Here is a 21428-nt window from a genome sequence, read left to right as displayed (position 1 = left end):
TTTTAGGATGATCTGGTGGGCACTAGAGAGTCCATCCTTAAAAGCTTGGATGAATGCTCGATCTCCTCGCCCTGGGTCCACTTGTCCTGAGCACTCTTGGTATATTCGGAACAATCGTTCCCCGTACTCAGAGGCTCCTTCCCCTTTAAGCTGCTTTGTGGTGGTGATTCTGCTCCAATTAGTGGGGGCATTCCCTAAGACCCTCTGAATTTCTTCCTTAAACCGTAAGAAGGGTGGTTGTTGGGTATCTATTTCTGCTGTTAGGGGGATTACATGTGTCCACCATCCCCCACTATAATCCTGCGCTATAGGGGAAGCGGGTCCACCTACTACCTGTCTCCATTTATCCGCTGGACAGGCTGCCCTGACCAGCTGGTGTATGTCTCTTAGGTGTAATTGATGTCCTACCCAGATTGTGTCTAATTCCTCCCAGAATGTGGTGTTCGCGCTTCTGGTTTGTAATTTGCCCAGGGAAGCCATTATCTGCTGTCTTTCCCCTGGGGTAAAGGGTTTATAATTTGCCTTGGGTCGCGCTGCGGTCCCCCCTCTAGTTATGGGCGCTAAGTTATGTTCCAGCTGTTCCCACTCTCCTGAGGGTGCCGTTGGCCCTTGCTGGGTGGACTCATAAGAAGGTAGAGGATCAGTTTCTCCTCCCCCTTGCCTTTCTAAAACCTGATTTCGTTTTTCCAATTCCCTCACTTGGGATTCTAGTTCTCTAATTCTTTCTTTGTTCTCTCTCCATTTCCTTGTAGAGGCAATTGTTTGTTCAATTAGACCTGCTAACTGATGTGTTAACATTATTCCTATTTTCTTCGTTCTGTTTCTTTTTACTTTATCTATCCACTTTCTCTGCTGCTCTAAGGTTTGAGAAGTATCCCAGCCATCCTTTTGCATTCTCTTTATTAACTCCTTCCTGTCTGTCATGTAGATTTCAATCAGGGAACCTGCAGATCCCCTTTTAACTTCACTATCTGCCATTTCGCAGATTTCACTAACCCCGGCCACGATTATTCTTTCGTAAAGTGTGCTAACTACCGTAGGGACTTCACTACCCCCGGCCACTATTACTACTCTTAGCAAAGCGTGCTAACTACCATAGGGACTTCACTACCCCCGGCCACTATTGCTATTCTCACACCGTGTTTTATTGCCGTTACAGGGTTTTAAGTTATACTCACGGCTTCCACGATTACCACTTCGGCAATGTGCTTCTCCACCGGATTTCGGTTTAGGTCAGAGTTGATCAAACTCCTGTTCCGCCCCGCTTTTCACCACATTGACAGTACAGTTTCCAACTTTTCAATAACTTTCATGCAATCAGCTGGCACCTCTGCGTCTGTTCGCCACTACAGAGGGTGATGTTAAACCGACTTCTGCCCTTTTGTGCTTCACAATCCTTTAGTGCCCTTGGTGTCTCTCACTCACTTCAATTCCTGACCTTCACGTGGCAGATTTCTGCTCTTAATAGCCAGTCTAAGGCAGAGGTTTTGAGACAGGCACTACCTTGTCCTTTTGTTGATCAGCACAAATCACAGTCATTCTTATTCCTATCAGCAGTTAGTACTTATCACTATAACAAATATTATCACAAATAAACAGAACAAATGTTTCCCCCTTGTAAACCGTATTTCCTGATCCAGTCTGACTGTCACAGATTCCCGGTTGCGACCGTGGCCAATCGATCTCACCAGTAATAGGATCCTAGCCGACTACGCCAATTGTTGTGGGAAAAATCCACCAGTAGTCAGACTTCGAGATTCAGAAAATACGATTTATTAAACGGAGCTCCGTGGAGAAGGGCGCTATGTTCATAGAACACCTTTTCTCAATTGTATACCGGGAGCGGTTCAGTTTTATACCCTTTACACAATGGGTAGACCGGTGATTCGAAGATTATCACATTTACAAGTATTTAACATTTCATGAATGGGTACATTTCCCCATATTTACAAGAATACAAACAGGTATAGACATTTAGCATTTTATGAATGGGTCTATCAATGGCTAGTTTCGTCTTGTGCGGGTGCTAATCGGTTCCCTCGCATTCATATTTCCCGCCTTCCTCTAGCATTAATCTAAACTTTTTGTTTAGGGGTTTCCTTATCTTAAAGATGTTTCGACCCTTGGCTTTGGCTTCCTGAGGTGTTTGTTTGCTATGAGTCACTGTCTGTACTTTGTAAGTGGTTTGTCTGTCAGGATTCTGGCTTGACGTTATTTCTGAAAAGCGGGAGCCTGTGGCTGTTTTTCTGGCTTCTTTCCCAGTTAACCCTGTGTGTGCCAGGCAGCCATTTCAGAGTGTGCTTTCTTGTGCTGCCATTTTAAAGTGTGCCCCCCTTGTATTTTCCCCTTACAAAATGATAAACAGCATATAAAATCCACACTTTATCATCAATCAACCAATTATACAAACTATAAAACATCCTTTAAAAACTTCAAAAGAGCAAGGTTCATTATCACATTGTGTGAATAGCTTTAGCATCTTACACAAACACTGATCATATTACAACCCAAAGTACAGCTGCAATACTAATCTTAAAGAGAAAGTTCTGAAATACATTTGATTTATTATTACCTCCAGAAACTTCAGAGACATATATCCTAGATTTTATATGCTGTTTATCATTTATTTGAGATAATCCTCAAACTCCCGTGAAATAAACTGTGAACCATTATCACTAATAATCTGTTCTGCTTTACCAAAACCTGTGAAACTTCATCAAGTTTTTAAATGGCTTCTTCAGAGTGTTAGGCACCAGATCAGAAACTCCAAGGTATTTTATAACGTTAGTCTGGACCCGAACTTTTCCTTTTGAATTTGGCATTAGGTTTAGCAGAGTATGTTTCACACCAGGTATGATTCAAGTGATCCACTGGGAAGCTTTTATCAAAACAAACTTTATTTGAAGCACAGTTAGAATATAATAAAAAGAATTGGCATTACTTTTACCAATTCAAATGTTTAAACATGACAAACTATAATTCTTCACAGCTATCCATCTCTATTGTTCCAATGTGAAAAAATATCACCACAAATACATGCTTCTTCAGAGTTTGGGTGGCGCGGTGGCACAGTGGGTGGCACTGCTGCCTCACAGCGCCAGGGACCCGGGTTCCATTCATGGGGTTGGTCACTGTCTGCGCAGAGTCTGCACGTTCTCCCTGTGTCTGCGTGGGTTTCGTCCGGGTGCTCCGGTTTCCTCCCACATTCTGAAAGACGTGCTGGTTGGGTGCATTGACCCGAACAGGCGCTGGACTGTGGCGACTAGGGGAATTTCACAGTAACTTCATTGCAGTGTTAATGTAAGCCTTACTTGTGACTAATAAATAAACTTCAAACTTCAATTGGTTAGCACAAAATTGATATGTTCGCATGGGTGCTAGGTTTTTAAACATTTTAACCCATCTGAGCAAAGATCCATACAGACACCTGTCTCATATAACCACCTCCAGAGAGCGATCCCCAAACAACAGAATATAGGACCCTGGTCAGACCCCACTTGGAGTACTGTGCTCAGTTCTGGTCGCCTCATTACAGGAAGGCTGTGGAAGCCATAGACAGGGTGCAGAGGAGATTTACAAGGATGTTGCCTGGGTTGGGGGGCATGCCTTATGAGGATAGGTTGAGTGAGCTCGGCCTTTTCTCCTTGGAGAGACGAAGGATGAGGGATGACCTGATAGAGGTGTATAAGATGTTGAGAGGTATTGATCAAGTGGACAGTCAGAGGCTTTTTCCGAGGACTGAAATGGTTGCCACAAGAGGACACAGGTTTAAGGTGCTGGGCGGTAGGTACAGAGGAGATGTCAGGGGTAGGTTTTTCTCTCAGAAGGTGGTGGGTGCGTGGAATGGGTTGCCAGCAAGGGTGGTGGAGGCAGATTCGATATGGTCTTTTAAGAGACTTTTAGATAGGTACATGGAAATGAGTAAGATAGAGGGTTATAGGTAAGCCTAGTAATCGCTAAGGTAAGGACATGTTCGGCACAACTTTGTGGGCTGAAGGGCCTGTATTGTGCTGTAATTTTTCTATGTTTCTATGACAGTAAAGCTCAACAAGAGTCTCAAGTTGCTGCAGGAGAAGTGAGAGTGAACCCTCACTCATTTCAACCAGGAGATCGAGTGTTAGTGCGTAATTACACCTCGAGTGAGAAATGGGTACCAGCCATCGTTTTAGCAAAAACAGGTCCGATTTCCCACACGGTTCAAACTGACAATCAAAGCCATAGAATCATAAAATTCCTACAGTGCAGAAGGAGGCCATTCAACCCAACCAGTCTGCTCTGACTCTCTGACAGAGCATCTTAACCAGGGTCCATCCTCCTGTCCTATTCACATATTTACCCCTCCAATCCCCACAACCTGCAGACCTTTGCACTGTGGCAGGAAACGGGAGCTCCCGGAGGAAACCCACGTAGACACGGGGAGAACATACAAACTCCACACAGTCACATAAGGCTGGAATCAAACTCATGTCCTTGTCATTGTGAGGCAGCAGTGCGAACCACTGCGCCACCGTGCCACATCTGCTGACCAATTGTTATAATCTCAAACTGATTTCCCAGAATCACCTCCAGAAGTCTCAAGTTGCTGGTGCTGTGGATATCACTACGGAAGGTTTAGTTGTGTCTGAGCTGATTGTGTCTCTGCTGCTTTACTGAGGGAGAAGGATATAGAATTAGTTCCAAGGGAAGAGACGTCCACTGAAATTCCAAATCATCCTTCCAGGGTCAAGGACATCCAAATCCCAGAACATTGCAAACAACCAAAGAGGAATAGACGTCTTCCTGATCACCTTTCTTATTGACGGTGTATAATGATTAATGATGCACAGTACTGCGTCCAGAGTATTATTGATCCTACGTATAACACTGGAGTCATTTGTAATCATGACCACAGAGGTAAAAGGGAGGGATGTTATATATTTAAAAATAGGGTGCAGGCTCCTTTAACAGCTGATCACATGTTTTGATAGTGATGTCATTAGGCTGTTGTTTTACTTTCAGTTTTGGAGTTGACGCAGTGCAGAGAGCAGCTCCTCAATAAAATCCATTGTGTGTTGTTTGATTCCAAGTGTGCAAACCACATTCTTTTCTTCCTGGTAAAACCCACAACCCCTAACATAGTTAGGAAATGAGAGTAATGATCCCGTGAGGATGATGCCTTCAACCCAGCCCTCATGGTGAAAGAGAAGCTGATAAACTCCATCTGATCTTTGAGTCTGAGCATTGACCCTCCATTAAATTCAATCATTGGTGGACAAGAATTGAACACAAGTGGTTTTAAAGAATGGAGGGGATAGGGAATAAGGATTTAGATCCAGGTCCACAGAGAATGGGATTGGAAAGGTCCGACAGGAGTAGATGGGATAACTATAGATAAGGAAGGAATATGGACAAAGAGAGGAGAAGACTTTGGACACTGATTGGCTTGAATTTTCTATTGAGTACAATGCTCACAATGTGCTCTGCTCTACATTGGGGAGTTCAGATACAGACTGGGTTTCCGCTTTGAGCAACACGTCCATTCCTTCCACAGACATGACCCTGAGCTTCCTGTGGTTTGTCATTTTAATCTTCCACCTTGCTGGCACTCTGACCTTTCTGTCCTTGTCCTGCGACAGTGTTGGACTGAAGCTCAACGCAAGCTGGAGGAACAGCAGCTCCTCTTTCAAATGGACTGTCAGCAGCATTCTGGACTCAGCTCTGAGTTCAACAATTTCACATCAGACTCTCCACCTTCATTCCGGCTTTTCTGCTGCTTTCATTTTGTCTCATTGCTTTCTTTATTCCTTCCTGTTACGTTCCGACAGTTGCTAGGCAACCAGTCACACCTGGAGACATCTGGGGCGCAATTGTCCCAAAGAAAAATGAAGTTTAAATTCAGTTATTAGTGTCACAAGTAGGCTTTCCTTAACTCTGCAATGAAGTTACTGTGAAAATCCCCTAGTCGCCACACTCCAGCACCTGTTCGGGCCAAGGCACACTAACCAGCAAGTCTTTCAGACTGTGGGAGGAAACCGGAGCACCCGGAGGAAACCCACGCAGACACGGGGAGAACGTGCAGACTCCGCACAGACAGTGACCCAAGCCAGGAATCGAACCAGGGTCCGTGGCGCTGTGGGGCAGCAGTGCTAACCATTGTGCCACTGTGGAAGTGTCCAACGGGCATGAATACAGTAGTTGTTGGCACCCATGTTGTGGGCGAGTTTAGTTTAATGAATTTCCGGCACTCTGTACGGCACAGAGGCCGTCAGGGGATTTACACCGGTAGGTGTGGGGGGGCTAATCCCACTCGAGAGGCGAGTAGCAGCGTGCTGAGGGTCCCACTGTGTGTGCACTGATCTCCCTGAGACACCCCTTGCCCCCGAACCCCCTGGGGGGCCTCAATGGCCTCTAGTCCCACCAGCGAGACCATCGCGCCTGGTCCCCATTGATGGGAGAGCAGACGTGATCCCCACTGGTGTGGACCCGCACTGGCAGGGTGGGAAACCTTTGCAAGCCCGGACGATTGGGTCCTGGGCTCGCTAAATAGATACAGAGCAGCTTCTGCATATTGTAATCAGCCTCAAGCTGGTCCCTGGAGCCAGGCTGCTTCAAATGGACCGGGAAGATCGCCACTGACCCCACGCTGGTCACCAATCCCGTTTGTTTCCCTCCCGCTGACATTCCCCGGTTCACTGGGCTACCCGAGCAGCGCAGCGGGCCGGGAAAATCACACACATTCCGTTTCTTCACTTTCCCCATTCCCACTGTCTTTATCTTTTGTCCCGTAAAACCTTTCATCATTTCATCTCTCCACCCTCCACCCAATCACACAGCTTCCCTTCTGTTCTTCCACAACTCTCCCCATTGGAGCCACTCCTATTGGTCCAAACAAAACAGTAATAAATCCACATGCTGTGTGATTGGTGCGAATTGTGGAGATTGGGGCTGGTTAATTGGTTCAATTGTTGTTCTTGTTTCTGGAATGATTGCTGTCAGCTGAGTGTGGGCTGTGTGTATAAAAGGTGTTGCTTGGTGCCTGAAGGGATGGTTCAGTTGTTTGGGATGATGGGGGATTTTGGAGTGAGGGTTTTCTTCCCAGTGCTGGTGTTCGTTGGAGCTGTTTGTTGCTCTGATACTTGGCAACAGTCTCTGGGCCAGAGGTTTCCATGGATAGCCAAAGCCACCCCTAGGCCTCAGACAGTCCGTCCTCCTGGCCCTCCCTTTGGTTCCCATTTCCGTGTGTCTCCAGTGCAGAGTGTGAGGGTGCAGTGTGGAGAGGACAAGCTGCTGGTCAGGGTCCAGCTGGATTTATTTGGAACCAGGCACCTGGTTAAAGCTGCTGACCTGACCCTGGGGACAGCAGGTTGTCGGCCAACCAGGATCTACTCTCAGAACCACACTGTCCTCTTTGACTATGGGCTCCATGAGTGTGGCAGCAGATTGCAGGTAATGTGAATCCTCAAACTCTGCCTCTGAGCTTGGGCTGTAGGTTGTTCCCTGCTCTTCACTCCAACACTTGGTGAGATGTCATTGATATTGAGGAGATAGCTGTCTCCTGCTTTATATACTCCAAACTAGCTTTCTATTCTGGATTGTACTTTGCTTTCACTGGTCTGTGTCTCTTTAACCCCATTGTTCTGGAAGCTTCTCTTTGCTTCCTCCAAGCTTTCCCTCTTGTTTTGAGGATTTTCAGTTTGATTTCCCCTCATTGAAATCCACTCAACTGAGGGTTGAGTTTCAGTCCAGTTTCACCCAATTGGATTGAGTCTGAATGAAATGGGAATTGAGATGGATGGGACTAAAGAGTAACTCCACACTTTCCACTTTCCCAGTCAGTGGGATAAATGGGGCTGTGATTCCAAACTGTTCTATTCCCATGCTCCAAATTACTGACAACTTGTGGCTCCTTTTCCTGTTAACTGAAGCTTTTATTGCATCACTTCCCTGTTAATTGATTCTGGTCTTGTGCTAATATCTCCTTGTCGTAAGGGCTGAGGTTGCATAGCAACACAGCTCACCAGATGAGGCCATTCGGCCCCTGCAGCCTGTTCCCCAGTCATTACAATCAGGACTGAGCTTCCCACAGCCTCCATGTTCCTGTCCTCACATGATTCCCTCAATGGCCAGAAATACATCCCTCTGTCCTGAATATCCTCAGTGAGTGACCATTCCCAGCTCTGTGGGGCTGGATGAAGAAATTCCTCATCACATTAATCCTAAATGACTGACCCCTGTCCTGAGATGACCCCCCCTAATAGACTCTCCAGCTTGGGGAAGCACCCTCTTCACACTTACCCTGTCAATCCCCCTGAAGAATTGTTTTAATGGGATGAGTTCCTTGTTAACCCCTGGTGTAGAACATTCTCATTTCAGATCAGTTCTTCATTCCTTAAGCTGCTGTCTTTCAGATGACTGGAGATTTCCTGATCTACAGCACCCACCTGACCCACAGCCCAGAGTATCATGGATCTGTTATTGTGAGAACCAATGGAGCTGTCGTCCCCATTGAGTGTCGTTATTTTAGGTGAGAATCTTTACTTGATTGTCAATAAGATCTCCAGCTGCTAGTGACCTCTGACCTTGTCCTAAAATGGCTCCACTGTCTTTCCAGGAAGGGCAATGTGAGCAGTAACCCCATCAAGCCCACCTGGATCCCATTCAGCTCCACCAGATCTGGAGAAGGGCATCTGTCATTCTCACTGCGCCTAATGAATGGTATGTGATGGGTGGATGGTGTGATTTCCTGTCCTCACTCACTGGGAGTTACACCCACTGTCTCCAACCCTTGTCCTCTTGTACTTCAGGTGACTGGCTTACAGAGCGCACTTCGACTGTCTACTACCTGGGTGAACTCATTCACATTGAGGCCTCTGTTTCAATGAGCAACCACATGGCCCTGAAGCTCTACATTGACCGCTGTGTAGCTACATTGAGGCCAGACCCGGACTCCAGCCCGAGATACAGCATCATTGACTACAATGGGTAAGGAGCTCTCTGCTTTCTCCAGCTGCTCCCATCTCAATGGTGTCTCTGGATTCACTACTTGTCCCTTTTTCCATCTTTCTTCAGTTGCCTCCTGGACAGCAAAGCTGAGGACTCCTTTTCAACCTTTGTGTTGCCAGGAGAGGAGCGGGAGCCGGACAAGCTCCGCTTTGACCTGGATGCCTTCCGTTTCTTTGGAGATGAGCGTTCCTTGGTAAGTGGAAGCTGATCATTGGGGTCTCCATGTTGGGAGGGAGTCACTGAATAACCACTTGTGTTGAATGTGTCCCTCAGATTTTCATCACCTGTCACTTGAAAGTTGTTCCAGTGGACTGGAGAGATTCCAGGAACAAAGCTTGTACTTGGCAGAAGATGCAGAATGTGTAAGTTCTCCCTCAGGGATGTGTTTGTGTGGAGAAGTGATGCACAACCTGGTGGATTGACTGACTGAATTCTCTTGTTTAGCTGGAGCCCATTGGAGGAATCGAGCTTTGACATTTGTGCCTGTTGCCATGTGGGGAACTGTGGGGCCACAAGGGATTTGGGATTTGGATCCAGAGGAAGGAGAGATCGTGCAGCTGAAGCTGGTAGGACATTGATCCTCTAAATGTGGGAGCTTCCCCCTTTCCCCTCTCTAACTGGAATGGTTGATATTGCAGAGAGTGAAGTTGGATTGAAGTGGGAGGCTGAGGCCTCACTTGGACCCCTGCTCATTCTGGATACTGATGTGACCAACCTGGCAACAGCCTCCCTGAATGGGGCTGAGGGAAGGATACAGGAGAGGTCTCCAGGGGGTGAGTTGGCTGGCTGCTGGTTTCCATTTCCCCCTCAGTGTTAGCGTCACTAACCATTGGTTTCTCATTGCTTTGTAGGTGTGGAGTCTGGGGTGGTCCTGATTGTGACCCTGACTGTGACAGCTGTCTCTCTGATCTCTGCTTCATTGATCACCTTGTTCCTGTACAGGAAACACAAACAAACTCTGTTCAACCAGTCATCAAATGATCAATAAAGCACTGACTCCTTGTTTCTAGTGTCTGGGAGCTGATTGGTCAATACATCCACCATGTTAGTTCAATGGCTCCATGGGACTGTTGGCTGGGGTGAGCCAATCCCAGCACAGAGCTGGGCCTCCTGAATGATTGGTTTACTGAGGATTGAGAGAAACACTAACTCTCTGGATTTGATGGGGCTGCTGCTGGTTTTCTTGCCGTTTCAGAGCCCAGTGTGGGGGAGGGGGGGTGTGATCAGGTCTGGGGTTCTCCTTGAGCTGAGCCTGGCTGCTGGGGCTGCCTCCTTCTCTCCCATGGTGATGCTCACCCCCTGGAGAGGGGCAGACTGTGTATTGGAATGTTTGGGCTTTGCTGGACCCAGTGGGTGTTGCCCACATGGCAAACAGGATGTGAATTTGATCAGAATCATTCTGCATTTGTTCAAGTTGTCTGATTTGGTCATTGCCTCTGTGATTAGCCAGTTGACTAAGGCCTGTCTATTGTGGGGAATAGTGAATCTGTGGCTCAAACAGAAGGTGATCTGAGAGCCAGTGTGGCTTTCAGTGGATGGGACTGAACTGTCCTTCATTGGAGGTCACAGTGAGGTTTCTGTATGGACTGCCAGAATCTCAACCTTGTCCAGGACAGATCAGCTCATTGATTGACATCCCTGCACCCCTGACACACAGTGGCAGCAGTTTGTACCATTTGATAAGATGCATTGCAAGTCACAAAGGTTCCTTGGACAGCACCTTCCAAACTCTCAATCACGAAACAGATCAAGGCAGCATTCGTGTGGGAACACATCAGCAGGAATTTCTTCCAAGTCACCCACCATCCTGACCTGGAAATATATCACTATTTCTTGCATCTTAATTCTGCATCTCCATGTATCAGCACTGTGGGTGTACCTACACCACATGAACTGCAGTTTAAGGCTGTTACCCACCAGTGCAATTGTGGATGAGCCATGAATGTTGAGCTAGCTAGTGACCCCACATTGTGTAAATGATATAAAAGATAACTACCTTTTCTCTAATGGGAACATTCATGTACCAGAAATGTTGGAGAGTACAAGATTTGGTGAGGGAAGAACTGCAGGAGATCAGTATTCATAGAGGAATGGTGCTGGGAACATTGGGATTCACAGTGGATAAATCCCCAGGGCCTGATCATCTACATCCCAGAGTACTTGAGGAAGTGGCTCTAGAAATAGTGGATGCATTGGTGGTCACCCAGGATTCTATCATCTCGGAACACTCCCTGCTGATTGGAGGGTCACTAATGCCACTCCAGTGTTCAAAAAGGAGGTAGAGAGAGCAGGGATTTATAGATCAGTCAGCTTAACTTTATTTATTGTCACATGTATTAGCATATAGTGAAAAGCATTTTTTTGCATGCTATACAGACAGCATACTGTTCACAGAACTAAAGTGCAGAATGTAGCATCAGTCGTAGTTAAGGTATAGAGAGATCAACTTAATGCAGGGTAGGTCCATTCAAAAGTCAGCTGGAAAGAAGCTGTTCTTGATTGGTACGTCACCTCAGACTTGTATCTTTTTCCGAATGGAATAGAATGTCTGGGGTGTGTGGGGTCCTTAATTATGCTGGCTGTTTTGCCAAGGCAGTGCAAAGTGTAGACGGGGTCAATGGATGGGAGGTTGGTTTGAGCGATGGATTGGGCTACATTCACAACCTTGTATTTGTTGCAGTCATGAGCAGAGCAGGAGCTATACCAAGCTGTGATGCACCATAGAAAGTGTTCTTTCTGGTTGTATCTGTCAAGGTTGGTGAGTTGTAGCTGACATGTCAAATTTCCTTCATCTTCTGAGGCATCAGTGGACTTTGTAACTAGTGTTGGCATGGGAGGCTGCTGGAGATATGGACATGTAAACTTGAAGCTCCTGACCCTTTTCTACTTTGTCCTTGTTGATGTAGACAGGGACATGTCCTCTATGCTTCCTGAAGCCAATGGCAATCCTCTGTTTTGTTGACATTGAGGGAGAGATTACATCAGTTAGTGGAGCATTTAGAAAGCATTGGCAGGATCAGACAGTCAGCATGGATTTATGAAGGGGAAGTCATGCTTCACAAATCTATTGGAATTCTTTGAAGATGGAACTAGTAGAGTTGACGAGGGGGAGCCAGACGATGTGGTAGGTTTGGCCTTTCAGAAAGTGCTACACAAAGTTCTACATAAGAGATTATCATGTGGGATTGAGGGAAGTGTATTGAGATGGATGGAAAACTGGTTGGTAGATAGGAAACAACAGGAATTAATGGGGCCTTTTCAAATTGGCAGACAGTAACTAGTGGGGTGCCATGGGTCTGTGCTGAGACCTCAGCTCTTCACTATATATATATAGATTTGAATGAGGGAACAAAATGTAACATCTCAAAGTTTGCAGATGCTACCAAGTTGGGTGGGAGGGTGAACTGTGAGGATGCAGAGATCCTTCAGAATCCTTTAGATTGGTGGAGTAGTGGATGAGGTGGAGGGCTGTTGTAGGCTGCAAAGAGACATAGATAGGATGCAAAGCTGGGCTGAAAAATGGCAAATGGAGTTTAACCCTGATAAATGTGAGGTGATTCATTTTGGTAGGACTAATTTAAATGTGGATTACAGGGTCAAAGGTAGGGTTCTGAAGACTGTAGGAACAGATCTTGGGGTCCATATCCACAGATATCTCAAGGTTGCCACTCGAGTGGATAGAGCTGTGAAGAAGGCCTATAGTGTGTTAGCTTTTATTAACAGGGGGTTGGAGTTTAAGAGCCATGGGGTTATGCTGCAACTGTACAGGACCTTGGTGAGACCACATTCGGAATATTGTGTGCAGTTCTGGTCACCTCACTATAAGAAGGATGTGGAAGCGCTGGAAAGAGTGCAGAGGAGATTTACCAGGATGTTGCCTGGTTTGGAGGGTAGGTCTTATGAGGAAAGGTTGAGGGAGCTCAGGCTGTTCTCTCTGGAGCGGAGGAGGCTGAGGGGAGACTTAATAGAGGTTTATAAAATGATGAAGGGGATAGATAGTGAATGTTCAAAGACTATTTCCTCGGGTGGATGGAGCTATTACAAGGGGGCATAACTATAGGGTTCATGGTGGGAGATATAGGAAGGATATCAGGGGTAGGTTCTTTACGCAGAGAGTGGTTGGGGTGTGGAATAGACTGCCTGCAGTGATAGTGGAGTCAGACACTTTAGGAACATTTAAGCGGTTATTGGATAGGCACTTGGAGCACACCAGGATGATAGGGAGTGGGATAGCTTGATCTTGGTTTCAGATAAAGCTTGGCACAACATCATGGGCCGAAGGGCCTGTTCTGTGCTGTACTGTTCTATGTTCTAGAATGATCTGGACAGGTTGGATGAGTGGGCAAATCAATGGCAGATGCAGTATAATTTGGATAAATGTGGGGGTATTCACTTTAGAAGCAAAAACAAGGCAGCAGATTACTACCTGAATGGCTGTAAATTGGGAGAGGGGAGTGTGCAGTGGGACCTGGGTCTCCTTGTGCACCAGTCACTGAAGGTAAGCATGCAGGTGCAGCAGGTGGTAAAGAAGGCAAATGATATGTTGGCCTTCATTGTGAGGTTTCAAATAGAGGACCAGGGATGTGTTGCAATGATACAGGACCTTGGTGAGGCCACAGCTAGAATATTGTGGTGTTCTTGGTCTCCTTTTCTGAGGAAGGGTGATCTTGCTCTTGAGGGAGTGCAGTGAAGGTTTACCAGACTGATTCTGGGGATGGTGGGATTGATGTATGAGGAGAGATTGACTAGGGTTGGGACTGTTTTCACTGAGTTCAGATGAATGAGGAGACTTATAAAATTCTGACAGGGTAGATGCAGGGAGGATGTTTCCAATGGTGGGGGAGTCCAGAACCAGGGGTCACAGTCTGAGGATTCAGGATAGACCATTTAGGACACAGGTGAGGAGACATTTCTTCACCCAAAGAGTGGTGAGCTGTGGAATTCATTACCACAGGAAGTAGCTGATGAAAAACATGGAATGTGTTCAAGAGGCAGCTGGATATAGCACTTGGGAGCAAATGGGGAGAAAGCAGGATTAGGCTATTGAGTTGGATCAGCCATGATCCTGATGGATGGTCGAGGAGGCTTGAAGGGCCAAATGGCCTCCTGCTCCTATCTTCTAGTTTGATGTTAACACATAACAGATATAAAGTTGCCATGTTCCTTGAGCCTGTTGACCTGTATTCTAGCATCCTAAAACAAGTGGCTGCACAGAGTTTGTGAGTTCTAATCTTCCCAAATACACACTTCAGGCAAATGTAACTCTCCTATCCTGGAAAGGATGGAGACAGATCAGGAAATCTTGGACCAGTTAGCCTCCCTTCTGTCATTAAGGAAAATGCTGCAATCCATGACTCAGGAAGTTTAGAGAATTAAAATATAATCAGGCAGAGTCCAGATGGCTTTGTGGAAAGTAAAATGTGTTTGACAAATGTTAAAAGTTAATTTATTAGCCACAAGTAGACTGACTTTTACGCTGCACTGAATTTACTGAAAATCCCCCAGTCACCACACTCTGGCACCTATTCGGGTATACTGAGGGAGAATGTAGAATGGCCAATGCACCTAACCAGCATGTCTTTGGACTGTGGGAGGAAACCCACGCAGACAGGGAGAATGTGCATACTCTGCACAGGCATTGACCCAAGCCAGGTCCCTGGCACTGAGGCAGTAGTACTAACCACTGTGCCACCATGCTGCTCCTGGCACGGTGTAAATTTTAATGTTGTAAATTATTGGAGGATGTAACCAGGGTGGATAAAGGACTCTGTAGATGTGGTGTATTTAAATTTCTAATAGACATTTGATCAGGTGTGAAGTGAGTTCACAAGTTAACAGTTTCTAATATTTAGGAGCAGTAATTAAACAGGGATAGTTTTGTGTAACTGAAGGAAACAGAGCCAGGATAAAATCACAATACTGCAATCTGAAACAAACAATGCTGGAAAATCACAGCAGGTCTGACTGTCTATGGAGTGAGAATAGAGCTAATGTTTCAAGTCTGGATGACCCTTTATCAGATCCAGGGTAATTAGCTCATGTTCAAATTGACAAACTGTAACTAAAGGAGTGCCTCAGGAATCTGTGCTGTTCTCCACTATTTACAATCTGTTTGAAAGACTTGGATGAAGGGAGTGAGTTTATTGAAGCTAAATTTGATCCAAAGATAGACTGGAAAGCAGGTTGTGAGGGCACTCGGTCTCTGTAAAGGGTGAGAGATTGGTTAAGTGAGTCAGCAAAGATTTAGCAGATGGAGTGAAAGGTGAGGTCACTTTGGCAGGAAGCGCAGAATGTTCCAGACAGGAGAGAGACAAACTGAACTCCTTTCTTTATCTTGCCCTCTGTCTGTTAGTACAGGTGCTTCAGTTCCTGAACAAGAATGTGGCGCCTTTCCCCAAAACCTTCTGTTTGGGAAATCAGTTTGAAAGTGACTCTCAGCAAACTCCTCTTTAGGATTAAATCAGAAATAGTGGGAATTTTCCATTCCGGTTTCCAAGAAAATTCCAGCACAGGAACAGGCCCTTCAGACCTCCAAGCCTGCACTGACCATGCTGCCCATCTGAACTGAAGCCCCCTCTTCCGGGCACCATATCCCTCTTTCCATCCTATTCATGTATTTGTCAAGGCGCCCCTTACAATAGTGACTTATCTGCTTCTACTACCTCCCCTGGCAGCGGGTTCCAGGCACCCACCACCCTCTGTATTTAAAAAAAACTTGCCTCATACACCGCAAAGTTTGCCCCTCGCACCTTAAACCTGTGCCCCCTACTAAGTGACTCTTCCAAATTGGGGAAAAAGCTTCTGACTATCCACTCTGTCCATGCCCCTCATAATCTTGTAGACTTCTATCAGGTTGCTCCCTCAACTTCCATCGTTCCAGTGAGAACAAACAAAGCTTCTCTGCTCTCCTCATAGCTAATGCCCTCTACCAGGCAACATCCTGGTAAATCATTTCTGTACCCTCTCCAATGCCTCCATATCCTGCTGGTAGTGTGGTGACCAGAATTGTACACAATATTCCTAATGAGGCCTAACTCAGGTTCTGTACAGCTGCAGCATAACCTGCCAACTTTTATACTCCATGCCCTGACTGATGAAGTCAAGCATGCCATGTGCCTTCTCGATTACCTTATCCACCTGTATTGCTACTTTCAGTGATTGGTGGACATGTTCACCCAGATCTCTCTACCTGTCAAGACTCGAAGGGTTCTACCATTTACTGTATAATTCCGACATGCATTGGACCTCCCAAAATGCATGACCTCATTTGTCCGTGGCAGGAAATGCAGGGAGAAGACCCAAAATGGCTTTATGTTCTTGGGATTTTCCCACTCGATTGTCCCCATGGAGGACATGATGGGAACCCTGACTTTAAAAGTTGGATATGTTGGAAACCTACCAGCATGACCTCGTGGGACCCACCTCTTGGTTTAGTTTGACAATTCCTTTAAAGTTGGTGATGCAGCAAGATGGGATTGGTTTCCAGAGACTTGGTCCACTCTACAGGCAATTGCTGGAATCTTCCAGAGAACTAACCTTTGAGGAGCTTTAGACATGGGGCAGGATTTGTTGTCAGCCGAGAGTCCTGCTTTGGTGTTGACAGAATGGATGTTAACAGTCGACTGCTGCAGGAGCAGCAATACAGAGGAGGAGCCATTGCAGTGACAATGCAGCAGTGGGCACAGTGTGCGTGCCCTGCCCCTGATACCAGCTGGCCACAGGCCAGGGTTGCCACATGTTCTGCTTTTGACACCCTAATGGGGGGCTGCACTGTTCCTGGAGGCACTGCAAGACCAGGCGATGCATGAGGTGGAGGGAGAAACCTTCCCACTGCCCAGTCTGAAAAATCCATGAAATAATTGGTCCCCAGAGTGGGAGGGGATGTATCAGATATTAAACTGATAACAGATTGTGTTTGGGGAAAAATACACTTGATTCATCAAATATGGGAAAGGCAGTGGGTCTGAGATAAACACTGACTCGATAGCGATGGGGGTGAGGGGTAATGTTGGGGATTGGGATGGAATGCCGGAGTGATGAATGACAGAACGCATGACGGTACAAAGGGATCAGCCGTTCCAAATGGAGATGAGGAGGAATTTCTTCTCTCAGACCGTGGTGAATCTTTGAAATTCTCCATCCCAGAGTGCAGTGGAGACTGTCATTGAATCTACTCGGGACTGAGTCAGACACATTCTAGAACAAGAGGAGTGGCACGGCTTGTGGGGAACAGGGAGGAAAGTGGATTTCAGACCAGGATCAGATCAGCTCCAACCTTCCTGAGGGACAGAACAGCCTTGAGGGGCCTTGTGCTCAACTCCTGCTCCTAATACTGACCTTCCATTGAGCAGCAAGAGGAACATCAGAAAAACACAGCTAGCAGGAGTGGGGTTTGAACCCCCACACACACGTCCATTGGATCTTCAGTCCAACACCTTAACCACTCGACCATCGTGGTACATTAAACAGCAGCAATAAAATGACAATAGTGACTACAGTTTAAAAATGAATTCATCGACTGTGAAGCCCTCGAGAGGGGCTGGAATTCTGAAGCCCTGAATTGGAATGTGGTATAATTGGCCAATAATGAATGTCTGTGTTTTAGTGTAATTAATTTGATGGTTAAATGAAAAGACATTTGAATCCAGTTCACTGTGGTTCTGATTGTGTGTTTCTCTCCATCTTTCTCCCTGAATAAGAGAAATGGGGGAAGAGAGGAAAGAGATAGACAGAGAGAAAGGGTGAGTGCGGAGAAACAGAGGGGGGAGCGAGTGTAAAACAGAACATACATATGAATGAGGAACAGGAGGAGGCCTTTCGGCCCCTTGAGCCTGCTTCCCCCATCCAATCGAGCCTGCACCCACAGTAACTGCCACTGAAGGTGCGCTTATCCCATTTTCCTCCATTGGTCCCATATCCGTGAATGTTATGATATTTCAAGTGCTCATCCAAATATTTTTTTAAGGGTGTAACGTTTCCAGCCTCAAGTATCTTCCCAGGCAGCGCATTCCAGATTCCCACCTCTGGGTGAGTTTTGTTTTCCCAAATCCCCTCTGATTCCCCTGCCCCTTACCCTAAAACTATGCCCCCTTGTGATTGGCCCCTCAACCAAGGGGAACAGCTGCTCCCTACTCATGCTGTCCACACCTCTCATAATCTTATTCATCTCAATCATTTCCCCCCTCAGCCTTCTCTGCTCCAGAGAAAACAATCCAAGTCTATCCAGTCTCTCCTTATAGCTCAAATGCTCCATCCCAGGCAACATCCTGGTGAACCTCCTCTGTACCCCCTCTCGTGCAATCACTTCCTTCCTGAAGTGAGGTGGTCAGAACTGCACACAGTACTCCAGCTGTGGTCGAGCCAACATTCTGTACGGCTCCAACATTATATCCCTGCTCTTATACTCATGATGTGGATGTCTTGGCACTCTACACCAGCATCCCCCACGATGATGGCATTGCTGCAACTGCCTCAGTACTCAATGCCAACAACTGCCAGTTTTCAGATGCAATTTTACAACTCATCCGCTTCATCCTGGATCACAATGTCTTCACCCTCAACAAGCAGTTCTTCATCCAGACACACGGAACAGCCATGGGGACCAAATTCGCACCTTAATATGCCAACATCTTCATGCACAGGTTCAAACAAGACTTCTTCACCGCACAGGACCTTCAACTGATGCTCTACACTCGATACATCGATGATATTTTCTTCCTTTGGACTCATGGTGAACAATCACTGAAACAACTATATGATGACATAAACAAGTCCCATCCCACCATCAGACTCACCATGGACTACTCTCTGGAATCGGTTGCATTCTTGGACACACGCATCTCCATTAAGGACGGTCACCTCAGCACCTCACTGTACCGCAAGCTCACGGATAACCTCACGATGCTCCACTTCTCCAGCTTCCACCCGAAACACGTTAAAGAAGCCATCCCCTACGGACAAGCCTTCCGCATACACAGGATCTGCTCAGATGAGGAGGATCGCAACAGCCACCTCCAGACGCTGAAAGGTGCCCTCACAAGAACAGGATATGGCGCTGGACTCATCGACAGTTCCGACGTGCCACAGCGAAAAACCGCACCAACCTCCTCAGAAGACAAACACGGGACACGGTGGACAGAGTACCCTTCGTCGTCCAGTACTTCCCCGGAGCGGAGAAGCTACGACATCTCCTCTGGAGCCTTCAACATGTCATTGATGGAGACGAACATCTCGCCAAGGCCATCCCCACACCCCCACTTCTTGCCTTCAAACAACCACACGACCTCAAACAGACCATTGTCCGCAGCAAACTACCCAGCCTTCAGGAGAAGTGACCATGGCACCACACAAGCCTGCCACAGCAACCTCTGCAGGACGTGCCGGATCATCGACATGGATGCCATCATTTCACGTGAGAACACCATCCACCAGGTACACGATACATACTCTTGCAACTCGGCCAAAGTTGTCTACCTGATACGCTGCAGGAAAGGATGTCCCGAGGCATGGTACATTGGGGAAACTATGCAGACGCTACGACAACAGATGAATGAACACCACTCGACAATCGCCAGGCAAGACTGTTCTCTTCCTGTTGGGGAACACTTCAGCGGTCACGGGCATTCGGCCTCTGATCTTTGGGTAAGCGTTCTCCAAGGCGGCCTTCATGTCACACGACAGTGCAGAGTCGCTGAGCAGAGACTGATAGCCAAGTTCCGCACACATGAGGACGGCCTCAACTGGGATCTTGGGTTCATGTCACACTATCTGTAACCCCCACGACTTGCCTGGACTTGCAAAATCTCACTAACTGTCCTGTCTGGAGACAATACACATCTCTTTAACCTGTGCTTAACGCTCTCTCCACTCACATTGTCTGTACCTTTAAGACTTAATTACCTGTAAAGACTCGCATTCAAATCATTATTTTGTAAATTGAGTTTGTGTGTTTATGTGCCCTGTTTGTGATCAGATCTCCCACTCACCTGACGAAGGAGCAGCGCTCCGAAAGCTAGTGGCGTTTGCGACCAAATAAACCTGTTGGGCTTTAACCTGGTGTTGTGAGACATCTTACTGCTTATACTCCATGCCATGACTGATAGAAGCAAGTGTCCCATCTGCCTTCTTAACTATCCTATGTATCTGCTCTGCTGACTTCAATGATGTATGATTAAATACCCCAAGATCCATTTGTTCCTGTGAGCTTCTCAGTGTCCTGTCATTAATTAAATATTCCCTTGTCTTGTTTCTTCTTCCAAAGTGCACCACCTCACACTCAAGTAGTCCATAAATTCTCCATGTTAATGTCATCCGCTCAGTCTCCCAAACAAGATGGTTAATTGCTCAGTAAAACTCCTGTCCATTGTTGGAACATTCCAATCCACATCTGTTTTCGCAGTTGTATACACTCTCAACCGTGAGGTCTGTGTGTATTCGGCAGCAGCATAATTGATCAATATTGCGACAATGTTTGTTTTAATCTGGAAAAAATGCAGGGTTCTAATATTTTGCATTTTCCCCTGGGAGTTAGCAGAGTAGGTCTTGATTGGGTTGATTGACTGGGTGTCTGGGTGGAGCTAGGCTTACACAGAGAAGTAAAGAGCAGTTTGCTCTTTGGAATCTTTAGCGAGAGGTCACTCTCTCTCTCTCTTTCCCATTCTGGAGTTGGAGAATGTAATCTGCCAGGAAATAAATCTCTTACTCTGAGATTCTGCTGTTCAGGGATCGCTCTCTGGAGGTGGTTATATGAGACGGGTGTCTGTATGGATCTCTGTTCAGATGTGTTAAAATGCTAAAAACCTGGCACCCATGTGAAAATATCAGTTTTGCTAACCAATTAAAGTTTATTTATTCGTGACAAGGCTTACATTAACACTGCAATGAAGTTACTGTGAAATTCCCCGAGTCGCCACAGTCCAGCGCCTGTTCGGGTCAATGCACCCCAACCAGCACGTCTTTCAGAATGTGGGAGGAAACCAGAGCACCCGGAGGAAACCCATGCAGACACGGGGAGAACGTGTAGACTCTGCACAGACAGTGACCAAATCCATGAATGGAACCCGGGTCCCTGGCGCTGTGAGGCAGCAGTGCCACCCACTGTGCCACCGCGCCACCCAAACTCTGAAGAAGCATGTATTTGTGGCGATATTTTTCCACATTGGAACAATAGAGATGGATAGCTGTGAAGAATTATAGTTTGTCATGTTTAAACGTTTGAATTGGTAAAAGTAATGCCAATTCTTTTTATTATATTCTAACTGTGCTTCAAATAAAGTTTGTTTTGATAAAAGCTTCCGAGTGGGTCACTTGAATCATACCTGGAATGAAACATACTCTGCTAAACCTAATGCCAAATTCAAAAGGAAAACTTCGGGTCCAGACTAACGTTATAAAATACCTTGGAGTTTCTGATCTGGTGCCTAACACTCTGAAGAAGCCATTTAAAA

The 21428-nt window shown here is 46.4% G+C and overlaps 1 protein-coding gene and 1 non-coding gene across 2 annotated transcripts; one reads left to right on the top strand and one right to left on the bottom strand.

Annotated features, from left to right (window-relative positions):
- The first annotated feature begins 7023 nt into the window (after positions 1 to 7023).
- Positions 7024 to 15435, top strand: LOC144507639 (zona pellucida sperm-binding protein 3-like). The gene is made up of 8 exons (XM_078234796.1): positions 7024 to 7425; positions 8388 to 8503; positions 8591 to 8694; positions 8784 to 8961; positions 9049 to 9175; positions 9256 to 9344; positions 9427 to 9548; positions 15335 to 15435. The coding sequence occupies exons 1-8, from the start codon at positions 7024 to 7026 to the stop codon at positions 15433 to 15435; spliced, it is 1239 nt and encodes a 412-aa protein (XP_078090922.1).
- Positions 15436 to 16742: 1307 nt separating this feature from the next.
- Positions 16743 to 16940, bottom strand: LOC144508138 (U2 spliceosomal RNA). The gene has a single exon (XR_013500228.1). It is a non-coding gene; the product is annotated as a U2 spliceosomal RNA (small nuclear RNA).
- Positions 16941 to 21428: the final 4488 nt, after the last annotated feature.

This window comes from Mustelus asterias, chromosome 19, assembly GCF_964213995.1.
Source record: "Mustelus asterias chromosome 19, sMusAst1.hap1.1, whole genome shotgun sequence".
In the NCBI taxonomy this organism is placed as follows: domain Eukaryota; kingdom Metazoa; phylum Chordata; class Chondrichthyes; order Carcharhiniformes; family Triakidae; genus Mustelus; species Mustelus asterias.
The sequence above is the reverse complement of the archived record's forward strand: the minus strand, read 5'-3'. Positions and strand labels throughout refer to the sequence as shown.